The sequence below is a fragment of the Mercenaria mercenaria genome, chromosome 5 (genome assembly GCF_021730395.1).
Source record: "Mercenaria mercenaria strain notata chromosome 5, MADL_Memer_1, whole genome shotgun sequence".
In the NCBI taxonomy this organism is placed as follows: Eukaryota; Metazoa; Mollusca; class Bivalvia; order Venerida; family Veneridae; genus Mercenaria; species Mercenaria mercenaria.
Window position 1 is genome coordinate 79,314,832 of NC_069365.1, and position 16,785 is coordinate 79,331,616.

General features: G+C 34.8%; 1 protein-coding gene across 2 annotated transcripts; it reads right to left on the reverse strand.

Annotated features, from left to right (window-relative positions):
* Positions 1–659: 659 nt before the first annotated feature.
* Positions 660–15,876, reverse strand: LOC123559158 (uncharacterized). 2 transcript variants are annotated; one of them, XM_053544094.1, is made up of 3 exons: positions 15,257–15,876; positions 13,026–13,094; positions 660–8,481 (listed from the first exon to the last, which is right to left on the reverse strand). In XM_053544094.1, the coding sequence occupies exon 3, from the start codon at positions 5,193–5,195 to the stop codon at positions 4,146–4,148; it is 1,050 nt and encodes a 349-aa protein (XP_053400069.1). In that variant the 5' UTR covers positions 5,196–8,481; positions 13,026–13,094; positions 15,257–15,876; the 3' UTR covers positions 660–4,145. The 2 variants fall into 2 exon arrangements, with proteins under 2 accessions (XP_053400069.1, XP_053400070.1); XM_053544095.1 differs by having other exon boundaries at positions 7,099–8,481; positions 15,257–15,854.
* Positions 15,877–16,785: the final 909 nt, after the last annotated feature.

A 16,785-nucleotide genomic window follows, 5' to 3' on the forward strand; every position in this document is an offset into this window, starting at 1 on the left:
AGCTGTGCAGAATAATTTGCCATCATTTGCGTCCTAATGGAACCTCTGACGTATTACCATTTCTAGCCCTGGTTGTATAAACAGAGGAGCATGGCGACATACCATTTGGCGCCATACATGCACCAATAAACAGTTCTATAATATCTTATCTAAATTTTACAATAAAAGACATTAGAATCAAAATAATTTATAGTAAAACCGTGTTTTAAAACAGCATGCCTCTAGATTTGGCTAAAAATAATCTTTCTTTCAAATTGAAGTTTTGGTCATATTATGAACATTAGAATATGAATTTTTGTTTCTAAAATATTTAAAAAATTCCAAATCAAGAAAAAAAGATGGCCGCGTCGGGAATCAAACCCCAGAGCGTCGCGGCAATAAAGACATTTTCCCGTCGCGCTATAGCTGAAGTAGTGAATAATGACTTCAAAATATAGATATTTATAATCGAGACAGTTTACCTGGAGTAAAAGCGTGACAAACGCTTTTCGATTTTCATCGTAAAAAATAGTAAAAACAGCAAATTCTCATGTGTTTCCGTAACATAAAGTTTGTCAAAAATTAAGTTTTAAAGCCTTCTTAGGAAATATAGCATTTATTTCAAGATATCTAAAAAAAAGATTTTTTTTTTTTTTTTTTTTTTTTTTTTTGTGGAACGATCTGGAGGCATGCCGCTTTAACACTGTTTATACACTGTGGACGGTTATATGTCAGGCGTGATAATTTCACAAGGATGCAGCCTTCCAAAACATCCTCAGTTTGCTGCATATATTGTCTTTGTGTGTATGTGTGTTTTCCCTGCTCAAGTGTTAAAGACATAGGAACTATACAGCTTTTGAACTGTTTGTCATCTGTAAGCCTTGTTGCCCAACCAAGATAGAGTTATTTTAGCTTAAGTTATTTAAGATATTAATTTATAGCAAAACCATGTTTAACACTATTTATATACGATGGGCGGTTATTATAAGTCGGGCGTGATAATTTCATGAGGGTGCAGTCTAAGTGAAATAATTTCATACGACTTATAACTAGTTCAGGGAACAAGGGTAGGAAAATCAAATTTTAAAAATATCCCACATAATTAATTGCTTAATAAACAGAAATATATGTAAATCATCAGTCTCATCATGTTAACATTTCAAACAAAGCCATTTTTACATTAGAATCCTATTAAAATGGAATCAAAAGAAATATAAAATGTTCTCAAGGTGAGCTATAACAAAATATATGCTATGTATTTGATAGTATTTAATGGACATTTTTGTTTCATAAATAAATACTTAAACTGAAAAAAATACTTGCAAAATTTATTCTTCAAGATACAGCACATTAAATGCACAGAAAATAGTGATAAATACTGCAAGTATCTATCTGTCATAAAAGTTAACAGTCATACATAATGTACCAGTTACCCATGTTATTGGTCCAATAATTTCAATTAAACTAATTGATAACAGTATAATATCAATTTTATGCATAAACCATATATCTACATGCTAATTGTTACACACTGTGACTCTAATCTGGCTAATCATTGGAGATATTTAATTATAACTATTTTGCATCTATAACTCGCCTTTTTATAAATATATATTTAGTGTCCTTGGTAATTTATACTAATACTTGAAAGGGAAATGATTTTTAAAGAAGAAAATAAAGTAGTAAAAATGGTATCATAAACTGATAAAGGACTTGCCATCTGAAGGAAATAATACTTTTTTTTTTAAATGGAAAATGTCTTCAATGTTTGACACTGTGTTCAACTTTTAAAAGACATTTAACAATTTAAATACAAGTGTATAACCTTTTAATAAATTAAGATACTCTATAGCCTGTGCAAAATGAAAACACACTTTGTCTGCTATCTTGTTCAATTCAACTCAAGATTTTAGTATTCAAGAAAACTGACATTATTTATGGTATTTACTTTCAATGTAAAAAAATGAGGTATTTTGTTTCTTATTGCATCTTGCTAATGAAATCTTTTATCTAAATGCATTTCCACTACCGCCCATGAAAAGGCTCAGTCAAACCAAGTCTGCAACAGTTTATTTTTCATCAGGTTGAGCGACCTCTGGAGTTTCCACTTTTTCTATATATCATTATAAACATACATATGGCTTTGTTTAATAATTTTTTTAGAAAAGTTCTGGAGTATGTTACATCTATCTGAAATAATAAAGACAATCCTGGTTTAACAAAAACTATATATTACATGGTTTTCCCTTGTTTTCAGCTTTAAAAATTGCATTTAATATAAAATACAATATTAAAATAAAAAAAGAAGATATCCAAACTGTGAACAAATTTCTTTAGCAGCCTGACTTTACTTAGACACTTAAAAATTCTCATTGATAGGTGCTAAGAAACCTTTAAGTTTTGCTCTCTTTTTTTGCAAGAGAATTGATTTAGCGCTATAAGAGTGTACAGTATTTCAAACAAAAACTGCAATACATTTAATTCACATATACTGTACTTCAGCATGTATAGAAAATCTCCTACTTATTTTGGAAGTAACAAATCTTGAGTTTTTAATGTTAAATAATATTAATAACATTTCTACAGTCAAACAATTTATGACAATTAGATTGGAAATTTGCAATAGGTTTTGTATTAAAAATAGTCAAAACTGTAAAATATTACAAGTAATTTTCATCTTACTTCCAAATGTGAAAAAATGCTTGTCTTAATTGAAATAACTCTACATCAAAAAAGTTTTCTGAGCCAGTATAATGATAACATAATCGCAGCTTTTTAAAATATATTAAAATATGACAGTAAAGTGCTTTAAAATTTCACTGGTTATTTGAACTGCAACCAAAGTCATGTCTAACATTTATGTTTTCTTTGCATTTAATCTAAAATGTTTCTTATCTTATCTAGTCAGTAAACCAGTGGTCTGCAAATTGTACCCCCTGGTCTGTTAACTGACTGGTCAGTAGTCTGTTGATTTGAGTGGTCCGGTCAGTGTTTTGTCTTTACCCCAATTTGCTTCTGTTATGTCGTGCATCAGTAAACGCAAATTTATCATAAACAGTCACTGTCTTTTTGAAAAATCTATCTGCCCGCGTTACTAAATAATCACTAAACTGTTCCACTGTGTCATTCAATGACAATTCATTGCTCTCCATTTGCATTAAAATTTCATTTAATATATCAATATCTTGAGCGATACTATCTCTAAATTCCTGGCACTAATTGTCATTCTATTTTTAGTAAGAAAAAGTAGTCCGGTATTTCTCGCTTGCTATTGTGTTGATTCGTATTTTGAATGACACCGTGGCGTGATTTGAGAATTCGTTGTAATCGCTAACGTAAAAATCCTCTATTAAGTCAAAATTCGAATATTTCGTCAGTACCAGATCGATCTCGCTCTCACCATTTGCCGTTAAACACGTGAATTTCCCGGGGACATTATTAATTCTCCCATTACAAATACACATATTTGTCGTCTTACAGAGATCCAGTAAATTATCGCCAAAACGATTTGATCTTTGATCAGGAGATCGCCGCGGGGGCGGACAGTCATTTAAATGGTCCGTTAAATCTTGCTCCATTACACGTTCGAGCTCAATGTAGTCTTTCTTTTGCCCTACCCTGCTATTAAGGTCATCAAAAAGGACCGTTCGCCCTAATTCTGAAAACTCTATAATTTCTGATTGCAATTTTTGGAATATATCATAGTTACATAAATTGTGTATATCTGAAGATTCTGGTGCAATATAAGAAAATGCTAAGTACCAGTCGGTGTCCATTCTGAAAAACGTTTTATCTAATTTCAGCCAAATAATGCAGTCAACGTCATTTTTGACCAATTTTACCCCTTTCCATATACAGTTTTTGATATAAACAATCATTCCTCCACTAGATCGCTTAGCCCTTCGATTCTGAAATCTACGGAAAGAATGAATAGGCTTATCATATCCATCAATATTAATTTTTGAAGATTTCGACGTCCACGTTTCGTTGAGACAAATAATGTGATTGCCAGAAATAACTTCTAGAAAGTCTTCGTTCTCCTTTTTTAGATTTGTGAGTCCCTCTACATTCCAACAAAGAATACCTAGGGAATTCTCGCTTACTCCCTATGTCGTCCTCCTTGCGCCCTCCGCCCTCGCTTCGTCGCCAAATGTCTGTGTTTCTTCCTAGTGTAATTGCCCATCTATATACAGTTTTTCCCATGAAATATAGGCTTTTCTCCCCTTTGATTTCGCTTCCTTCATAATTGGGACTAAAGATCGCCTTTTCTCCAAAATTTCTTTCGGATACTGCGGGCTTACTCCGAAATCTGTTCCTTTCAAATTTGGTGCCGATTTTCTCACCGACTCTTTGTCCTCATATGATTCGAATTTACCTAATATGGGCCTTGTTTTCCTAAGGTCATATCTACCTATCCTTTGGGCAGATTCCACCTTTATTGTTTCTTTAGCGTCTTCTATTTTCATATGATCTTGAACTATTTCCAAGATTTTGTCTCTACACTTGTCGTTAGTTTCATCTCGGTCTTCTGGTACCTTATAAAACATCAAGTTATTTTGTAAGTCCTTCACCTTCATTTTCATCAAAGTTGACTGGAACACATCCTCTCTCTTCTTTTGTTGCACCTGGTAGCCCTCAAGCTTTTTTACCAAGGTCCCTATTTCTTTCTGTTTCTGTTTAAGTGTATCCGAGCTATTAGAATCAAAGGTCCTGCTTTTCTCAATCTCTGCTACCGTCGTTTCCATAACTGTCACCCTTTGCTCTAGTGTATCCATTTTAACCGTTATATTATTCATTGACACTTGTATTTTGTCCAACTGACCCAGTTTTGTATCAATGCAATCAAGTCTTTGTAGTATCAATGACATTGTCTGATCAGTACTCACGACCTGTTGATTTGGATATAATGGCGGCCCATTTGCCGATGGCGTACATGGCGTACCTGGCGTACCTTGAAAACTAGGTTGTTGCATATTTTGAAAGTTATTAGGAGACCATTGATTCATCATTTGTCCCATATTTTGATTCATGTTTTGATTCATGTTGTAATATGAAGGATGTACCTGTCCTATATTAAGCATATTCTGTCCATTTTGCACATTGGTAGGTGACAAATAGCTTGGAGATACATAATTCTGCGCCATAATTGGCCTCTTTGCCGGTGTCTCTTTATCGTTTGGAGAGTTTTTGTCCTTTTTACGCTTGTTATTACCCATTAAAGATAATTAAGATTAATCCTTTTCACTGAAGTACAGTCTGTTACACTTAAATCCAATATTCTATATTCCATGAACTTGTAAAATCTATTTTTCTAGAAAAATACACAAGCTCAAAATTTTTACATCCATTTCTATACGCATGCGCGTTAAAAATCCTCCATCTTCTGCAGCGAACTTATTCGTCCGGAACCGGTTCTCTAGCCGAAGTACCGTGCATAGACTAGGGAACCAGAATTTTACTTCTATGCATAAAGCTGCCGAAATTCACTTTGTTTCTTTTGGTAAGTATTATGCATGTATTATCTTAATGAATTTAACATTTCAATTTTCAGTAAGCAATGCCCTTTCATTTATTTGTGTTTACCATGTCTCCAAAAGTGTACTCGCCGCATACTGTCCGCCATATTGGAATGATAAAATGAACTAGTACGAATGAATGCGGAAATCGTAAGCATTGGAGCAAGCCGAAATAAACTTGAAAAATTAAAACAATAAAAGAAACAATTAAAACAAATTAAGTAATTTCTGTTAATTAGTGTATTGATCACATATCTTATAACGTGAAATGCCGAGGTGTTAAAACTGATCAAAGAACCCGCATGAACATCTATAAACATGTAATGACACAAATACAAATCAATATTATTTTATATTGAAATGATTTTAACATAGTACATGTTGAAAGCAAATAACATTTAAAAACGGGAAAGTGAGTTTTCACGCATTTATTCGTACTGTTTTTATCATCCCAATATGGCAAACAGTTACATGAATTTGTTAAGTTAAACCCAACCTTTCTTATAAGTATTCCAGGTTATAGGAAGAACCATAAAAATTCTTTTTTAATATCGTATTCCACTTAAAGTTTTTAATGTAACCCATTTTTACCATGGACAAAGTCAAATAATTAGAGTCTGATGGCGAGGTTTTTAGGATTGGACGATTTAGCACTTCACATATAGTCTTATAGTATAACGACTATCATAGAGAGATTTAATTCAATAAATGACTTTTTTTCTGTTGTATTAAATGTACTGAATAAAAAAGCGTGTGTGTATAAATCATATGTTTACTTTGTGAAAAAAAAACCCTGCATATCTACGGAATCTAAAAATTTGAAAAGGACGTCATGATTTAGGTATTGGTAGATATTATCACTAAACTAAAAACTAAAATAGCACTAGTAAAGAAAATAAGTAATAAGTAATAAGAGAGTAATCAAGAGCTACAAAATTTCACTTAGAATTTCAGCAATTACTAGTAAAGGCCAAAAGTAAACTTCGAAAAATTGCCAATTACCTCATTCTTTTGTTAAATCTTTCATTTACAATATTGATGTTAAGTGAACATATGACAATTTAATGATTTTTTTTCGATATTTCCATAATCCAGTTGGTGGGTCTGACTTTAAAGACAAGCAGTTTTATTATACTAAGTACTTTTAGTTCATCCTGACGTATAAAGGGTTCTAAATAGAAAAAATAGCTATTCTTTCACTACACTGTCAACTAACTCGTAGCACAGTTTGAAAAGATTACTGCAAATAGCCACAGTATCTTTCAGTACAGGTTCTTAATTTCTTACTTTTAAGCAACACAGAAACGTGTTTATAAGAAAGAACATTGCATGCTTTCTGCTAGATCTATAATTTCTGGCAGGTAACCATTGGTTGAGAGCTTACCAGAAGTTGTTGTTGTGTGAATCCCGCTGGATTTATTTATCTGACATTTGACGGGATTTATCGCACGCGGGTGTAACCTGAGCAGACAGCTTAAATATATAACTGGTATATCAACATTCATATTTTGAAACATTAAGAATATTTACACATTAAGAATATTTACAATTTTTTTGAAAGTTGTAACCTTAATAGACATCCTAAATATATGACTTGTATATCAACATTGAAAAGTATATTTACACTATGATTTAGGTATATGCCAAAATTATACATTTTGTTTATTAACAACATACGCACACATTTCTGATCCCTACAAAAATCATGAATTTATCTATGTTTCTAATTCAGTAAGTATTACTGTATTGTCAATTCACAAAACATACTATACAAAATGTATGCGTAAATATTTGTAGGATCAAATTTTTAGATAAACATGTAAATATAAGTAAAACTCATAATAAATTATATCAACAGAACCAGAACTTAAAGATATTTACTGATCTATGTTAGAACTACCTGTTCATTAACATATGTCCATTCAAGAAATGAGCCGTGCCATGAGAAAACCAACATAGTGGGTGTGCGACCAGCATGGATCCAGACCAGCCTGCGCATCCGCGCAGTCTGGTCAGGATCCATGCTGTTCGCTTTTAAAGCCTACTGCAATTAGAGAAACCATTAGCGAACAGCATGGATCCTGACCAGACTGCGCGGATGCGCAGGCTGGTCGCAAACCCACTATGTTGATTTTCTCATGGCACGGCTCAAATGATAATGTGTTTTTATAAAGCATCACCATTCTCTTCCTACATCACTTGTTATATATTTTCTATAAAATCTCTTTACAAATTTCTTGGCGGGGACTGTCTTGCAACTCTTTAACACAGAATTGCCACTTCCTTCCGTGTCCTCCTAAAATGTACCCATACACAAAATTAATACCCGCCATTATTCTGTAATAAACAATACTGTCACTGTAGTAATAGTTGTGTTTTTCTATGTTAGGACGTTTGTGATCACTTGCCCATCTACGTTGTATGCGATATTTACATTGTTGGTTCGTGATTTGCACTTGCGCAATCACAGACATTGCCTGCTCATGGTTATCATCGTCATCCTCGAAATTCCTGCAGAAATGATTAGCATGCATGACGATAATGCTGCAGTCTATATTATCCGATGTAGCAACAAAAACACTGCATCCAGATACCAAAGATGTGACAAATAAAATACTTCGTTGAGAAACATATGGAAGTAACGTGTAGGAGATTGTATTACGCTCGTCAATGGGTAAAAGAACAGTATTTACTCGAGTCCAAAATACAAAATTCATGACAGACTTTGGAACAAGTCTTAAAGTATCTCTACGTTCTCCCCTTTCTTCTATGAGAGTGCATTCTGTGGGTTCCCAACAGTCAAGAATCACCATAGTCGTGTCATTCACATAAAACCCCTTCCGGTGTACATATTTCCCAATCATCCTTCGGCATCCTTCATGGTTTTTATTATCCCCCATGAAATCAAACGTTTTCTTTCTTCTCAGTATCCGTAGGAAGTAATTAATAGTTTTGCTGTTATCGCCCCTGATAAAACGGCCTGAACCTAGAAAAGTGTAAGATAAAAAGTAAAGGCAGAACACAAGGCAGTAAATAAACCTCCACACCATAAACGTACATGCATTGCCATGCCGTGAACCTAAACGCACCTAGACGTTATGAACTTAAATACACATGAGCCTAAATACAGCTCCAAGCCATGAACCTTTACACAACGCCACAACGTGGGTCTTAACATCTACACACTATGAACCTAAACACAGATCCGCGGCATGAACCAAGATCCACTTCAATGCGATGAACCAAAACCTCAATCTAAGCTATGAACCTTAACACCCCCACACCATGAACCTAAACACACCTTTACGCCATGAATCTGAATACATCTCCACACCATGAACCTAAATACACTCCCTTGCATTGAACCTAAATACACCTTCGCGCCATGAACCTAAACGAACCTCAACGCCATGACCCTAAACACTCTTAAGACTAAAAACACATACACGCCATGTATCTAATTACACCTCCATACCATGAACCTAACCAAACCTAAACATAAATACCCCTCCACCTCACTGCGATGAAACTAAACCTCCATCCAAGTAATGAGCCTAAATACAACACCACACCATGTGCCTACATCTCCACGCCATGAACCTAAATATACTTCCACGACAAAAACCTTAACGCATCTCCACGTTATGAACCTAAATACACATAAGCCTAGATACACCTCTACGCCAGATGAACCCTAAACACGCCTCTACGCCTAATATCTAAATACATAAATACATCTCAGCCTCATGAACTTAAGTATATGAAATAAGATACACCAAGCCGTGTCCAAAACCCATATTCAGAGAAGCCAGTCAAAGTACTTCAAAAGTCTATCAAGAGTGAGCGTGCATATGTAACACGCACACAGTTATATAAGGCAACATGGTATGAACACACACTTTTAACACCACACGGTACGAACACACAACATTGTGTGAACATACGCATTGCGAAAGACAAACAATAACTTACCCAACGACACCGCTGTATGAATACACAGATTTAACAAAACGCTTTGTTTGAGTACACACTTTTAACACAACTCTGTATGAACACAGTTTTAACATAACATTAAACGAACACAGTTTTAACACAACACCTACATGTGAGGAAGCCATCCAGCTGACTTACGGAAGGTCGGTGATTCTACCCAGGTGCCCACTCGTGATGAAATATTGCACGGAGGGGCACCTGGGGTCTTCCTCCACCATCAAAGCTGGAAAGTCGCCATATGACCTACAATTGTGTCGGTGCGACGTTAAACCCAACAAAATAAATAAATAAATTTAACACAACACTATACAAACACACAGTTTTAATACAACACTATACGAATACACAGTTTTAACACAGCACTATACGAACACACAATTTTAACATAAAACTATACGAACACACTGTGTTAAAACAACATGGTACCAATAAAATCTTTTAACACAACACGGTAAGAACACAGTGTTAAGGGAGAGGACAACCGTAAATTAATATACCTTTCTGTCCAATTCCTATACTATATATTATTGTAAATGTTTCATGAATTAATGTTTAAACTAAACAACACGGTACGAACACACAGTGTTAACACAAAATGGTACGAACATACTGTTGACACAAGATACGAACACAGAATTTGAACAGAATACGGTATGAACCTACACTTTTAAGGCAACACGGTACGAACACACTGTTCTAAGACAACACGTTGTGTATCCAAACCTTTAACAGAACACGGTACAAACATAAGGTTTTAAGATTTAATATTAAGTTTAACATTTAAGTTTTAACATTTAATACGACACGGTACGAACAAACACATTTATCACAACACGCCGGTATGAATACAATTTTAACACAAAACGGTAAGAACAGACAGAGTTAACACAACACGGTACGATCACATAGTTTAAACAAAACACAGTACCAACACATAGTGTTAATACAACGCAATAAGACACAGTGTAACACAACACATTACGAACAAACAGTGTTACACATGGCCGTATGAAAACACAGTATTACACAAAACGGTACATACATACGGTTTTAACAACACGATACGAACACAGTGTCAGCACAACACGGTACGAACACACTTTTAACACAACATTGTATGAACGCACAGTTTAAACACAACAATGTACGAACATACAGTTTTAAAACATCACTATACGAACACATAGATTTAACACAACACTATACGAACACACAATTTTAACACAACACTGTACGAACACAGTTTAAGACAACACTGTACGAACCCACTCAGTGTAAAAACAACTCGATATGAATACAACACGGTATGAAAACACACTTTTAACACCCAAGGGTGCGAACAAACAGTTTTAACAAAACACGGTATGAACAAAAATTTTAACACCACATGGTAAGAACACACAGTATTTACACAACACGGAACAAACATACTGTTTGAACAAAACATGGAATTATTACATAGTGCAAACAAAAATCTGTACAAACACAGTGTAACTCAACACGATCAAACATACAGTGTTACACAACGAGGTTCGAAACCCAGTGTTTCATAACACTGTACGAACAACAATTGTTAAAACAACACGGTACAAAGACACATTGTTTACACAACACGGTACGAACACACTGTAATCATAACACGGTACAAACACACTGTAAACGCAACACGGTACGAACACACTGTTAACACAACACGGTACGAACACACTGTTAACACAGAACACGGTACGAACGCACTGTTAACACAGAAAACGGTACGAACACACTGTTAACACAGAACACGGTGCGAACACACTGTTATCACAGAACACGGTGCGAACACACTGTTAACACAGAACACGGTACGAACACACTGTTAACACAGAACATGGTACAAACACACTCTTCAAACAGAGCACAGTACGAACACACTGTTAACACAGAACACGGTGCGAACATATTGTTAATACAGAACACGGTACGAACACACTGTTAACACAACACGGTACGAACACACTGTTCACACAGAACACGGTACGAACACACTGTTAACACAACACGGTACGAACACTGTGTTAACACAACACGGTACGAACACACTGTTCACACAGAGCACGGTACGAACACACTGTTAACACAGAACACGGTGCGAACACACTCTTAACACAGAACACGGTGCGAACACACTGTTAACACAGAACACGGTGCGAACACACTGTTAACACAGAACACGGTACGAACACACTGTTAACAAAGAACACGGTACGAACACACTGTTAACACAGAATACTGTGCGAACACACTGTTAACACAGAACAAGGTGCGAACACACTGTTAACATAGAACACGGTACGAACATACTGTTAACAAAGAACACAGTACGAACACACTGTTAACACAGAACACGGTGTGAACACACTGTTAACACAGAACACGGTACGAACACACTGTTAACACAGAACACGGTACGAACATACTGTTAACAAAGAACACGGTACGAACACACTGTTAACGCAGAATACGGTACGAACGCACTGTTAACACAGAACACGGTACGAACACACTGTTAACACAGAACACGGTACGAACACACGGTACGAACACACTGTTAACACTGAACACGGTACGAACACACTGTTAACACAACACGGTACAAACACACTGTTAACGCAACACGGCACGAACACACTGTTAACACAACACGGTACGAACACACTGTTAACATAATACGGTAGGAACACATTGTTAAGACAGGACACGGTACGAACACACTGTTAACACAACACGGTACTAACACACTGTTAACACAGAACACGGTACGAACACACTGTTAACACAACACGGTACGAACACACTGTTAACACAGAACACGGTACGAACACACTGTTAACACAACACGGTACGAACACACTGTTCACACAGAACACGGTACGAACACACTGTTATCACAGAACACGGTACGAACACACTGTTAACACAGAACACGGTACGAACACACTGTTAACACAACACGATACGAACATACTTTTCACACAGAACACGGTACATCTCATTATCATACTATCCAGAATTAAACCTGACAGACTGTCGAAACAGAAGTTGCTGAAATGGAAATATTTTGTGTTTTGAAATTAATAAATGTAGGTTTGGCCGCTTTTAATTTACTTTCCTTGACCATGTTCAGGACAGAATAATTTACAGAACATATCTAGCATGTCTTTACTTTGTTATTTATGGAACAGTTAAGGCTTTAAAACCTTAGACTTATAAGAATTTAATAAAAATCATTTTCAAGTTTGAAAAATTAAAGCAAATTTTACAGCTGATGGAATCGATAATAATATAAGCTTTTCAAACGCTACATGAAAAATAAATAGTCACTTAATACTATTATTTGAAAATAAAATTATATTACTAAAATAGAAGCCAAACTGAACAGTGGGACGAGTTAACTGGGGGACGATATGCTATGACATTGAAGCATGTTGTGATCGACATATGGATGTTGTCTTTAGATTCGTTGACATAATTATAGAATCTGTATTTTTGATACCGTACCTCGATTATCTTCACACACGGATCCATTGGTAACAATGAAAAGTCCGGCGAATATTAGGATAGATAATCCTGAAATTTCAGAAAAGAAATGCTACACTTTAAGCCGTCAACAAAATAGTCACGTGAGCCAACAACTTCTCCAATTATTGAACAAATTTAATTGAAGTATTTCCCCTACGAACTACAACTACAAATCGTACACAATCCGAAAAATATATTTTACTCATGGATAACAGCAGCTATTTCATGACCTACTGAAATAACAGACATTTGGGTTTAGGATCTCCCTGTCCTCCATCGTTGCCTTTAGCCAGTATCTTTTTGCGTTTTAAAACGAACTGAGCATAGGTGATCATGTTTTGTTACAATGTCAGCATGTTTAAAATGCACTTTTACCATCAATTCTCTATAATATTACAAGATAGGAGTGTACAACTGACACTGGAAACGCAGAATACCCGCTCGGTATCGTGCATGCCCCGGATACCAATATTAATACATAAGTGATAGCAAACAGTTCTCGTGTTGTAATTATCCGGTTCAACGAAGCTTAAGGTACACGGCTCTACCGGCCTACGACCTACGACACATATATAAAGCAGATACCCATTCATACAGGAATGATCCACCGAAGGCAAATTGATAACCTAAATGTCAGTTGTTCGAACCGTTGTTATGTTGTCAACAGTATTTCAGTTATGTAACGGCGAGCAGTTAACTTAACTAGTGTTCCTGGATTCTGTACCAGTACAAACCTTTTCCCCGCAAGTCACTGCCAACTTCCTCACATGAATCAGAGGTGGAGGACGAATGATTTCAGACACAATGTCTTTTATCAAATCGCCACAGAGAACATACGACCCGCCCGGGCGGGTTGTGTCAAGGATTGATAGATAAGGACTAATTAAAAAGTTTCTTCGACTATTGAGTTGAAGTGTCAATTCACACTTCCCTCTCTCGTAAGATAAAAAGCATTGATTTTTAAAACATGCTGAAATTGTAACAAAACATTGTTTATGCTCTACACCTATGCTCAATTTGTTTTAAAATACTAAAATATATTAGCTTAGAGTTAACAAGGACGGTGAAAAGGTAGGGGGAGGGGTACAGACCCCAATCATTATTTTTCATCTTTTGTTGTTGTTGTTATTGTTGTTTTTCCAATCTCAGCTGACTTAAAATAGATTGCTATAAAAATCATATATTTCTATATTCTATAATATTGACATTAAAATTCGAATGGTCAACACTGATGCCAAGTTGAAAAAAAGACATGAACACCAATTATTTGAGTTGTAAAGAGTAAGCTTTTTTTTATTTATCTTATCAATTACCTAGGCAACCGGAGACATACAAACGTAGACAAACACCAGTGACATCGCTACCCTGAGTTGCCTTGGTGTTTGTTGTTTTTGAGAAACAACAGAATTTGAGAAAAAATAGAAAAGCTTCAAAGGAATATGGTATACCCGTAAAAGATTCCGTCTCAATTTTTGATTACGAGAAAGTTTTCCCCACTGTATTGTAGGTGTAGTGTATCTGCCTATGTCAACAACACCTCTACTATATCTGTTAGTTTTGAAAACTTTTCCACTTCCATTCAAACACTTTGTTCCTAGACATTTCTTAAATCTCAGAAAGGTCTCATTGTCGTGAAATGGGCTGTACATTACTGGGTTTTCGAGGAGGCTAGGTATTGCTTCATTTCGCATTAGTTTCAAGCTTCTATACGTCCCTGGTGAACTAGCGGAAGTTAATTTAGTGTTTCATATGAAAATTGTTTTAAAGTGCATAGTGTTAATTGTTTAACCTTTGTTTGACAGTCGAATAATGACCTGAACATCGCTCCACTATTATATTAAATTAATATTTTTTTCCCAATTTTTAATGATTTACAGTGTTTTCATACAATTACAGTCTCGTGTTTGTTACCTGTAAACTGATAATTAAATACATATAGTTAACCTGCCGCAAGACTAACTCCTTAGGGATCACTCATTTTAAACATATTTTACAAACCACGCAGGGTTCACCTTAGAATTCACAGAGCCGCTTTATTTTGATTTTCTTTATTTACACTTAATTACCAGTAAAACTGTTTCTACATTTCGTGAAAAGTGTCATAAATGCGCACTGCTTTTTTAGATTGTCTTAATGATTTAATGTTTTCCAATACGTCTGAAACATTAAAACAAAAAAAAAAAACATAAGAAAGATAAAGATACACGTACCTGTTATGTAATATCGCGCCATTTTATAGTTTCTTCTCTTTACGTCCATAACATCAGTATTTTGAACTATAGAGAAGAAAACAAACAGTTTAGCTTACGGAACAGGTTATTTTACTGGTGATTTGACATGTAATAAGAAATGGGTTTGTGATACAAATTTCGGAGGTTTCTGTTTTTCTAAAAATAATCCCTAACAATAAAGCTCACATTGTTTCAAATCGGAAATAAAAGTAGGAGACTTCATTGGATCTTTTATTAATAATTATTAGTCATACACTCATATTACAATGATATGTAAGCATTCTGTAACATTACTTTTTACTGGTTCGCATCTTACATAATTTTGCTTTAAAATAATAAAAAAACAAAAAAACAAAAAAAAAAATAAAAAAAAATAAATAAAATATCCTATAATAAATATAACATGCACCATAATCAAACGCTGAAATTGTTTTACTAACCTACGAACAAATGAAACCCTTTGTCAAGTGTCAATATATTTAATTTCATAAATGAATCACACTTTTTATGAAACTGAAACTACGGTACTAAATGAGATAACATGATATTGAATGACACCATGTAAATCGATATTTTTAAGACTATATCTAAATAGTCTAGTCTGGTTCCCGTCGTACTGCAAACAGTACCGATAACGATAGTTGGGCAATAGTCTTGAAATGTAAACTGATAATTCCTTTACGGAATACGCACAAATTTACCTATACAAAATCCCCCTTTTAGCGTCTTTCGTTTAATAAGGAAGTAAAAAGGAAGTGGTTATTATTATAAGTATAGTAATCTGCTGTATTAGTCACGCTGTTATATATGTTCAAGGTAAATAACTTGCCAGTTCATTAAACTAAAAACTGAAAACTGCGAAAAAGTGTTGTAAAATAAAAGAAAAGACTTTAGTCAAACTTTATAATATCATACGTATTGGTTGTGTTTGCTATCTTTAAGACGTGGTTATCTGTTAATATTTACATTCGCCCTATTCTCAATGAAAATTATGACGTTCATTTCGTATGAACAACAAAAGGAAAGACGCGAAAGTTACGACAATACTGCTTAGTGATAACGGAACGCTGTTTTGACGACGTCCGCATAATAGTCAGGCAAAACGTTCCTTAGATGACGTCGCAGTTGTTCCATCTTTTCAACAGAATGGCCGGGAAGCTGATTTTGATGTTAAATGCAACAAAATATGGGCAATTCATAATGTAATCTTTTTTACAAATGAAGAGTAAATATAATGTAAATATAAGAAATGAATTATTTGTTTACGGAGGTCATGCGACATGAACGACAGAATAGGATCGACGCGATCATTTAATTTGCCGATCCTATTCTGTCGTTCATTTCGCATGACCTTCTTAAATAAATAATTCATTTCTTAATGGTCAAAACAATGGTTAATAAAACTTTATCCGTCCCAAAACTGGAGAAATGTTTTTGTTACTTGTTGAAAAAGATCAGAAATAAACCATCAGAGTAATAATTACTTTTTTACAACACAAATACTAAAT

Coding starts and splice junctions, on each gene's coding strand:
- LOC123559158 (XM_053544094.1), bottom strand. CDS start 5,195: ATGGGTAATAACAAGCGTAAAAAGGACAAAAACTCTCCAAACGATAAA.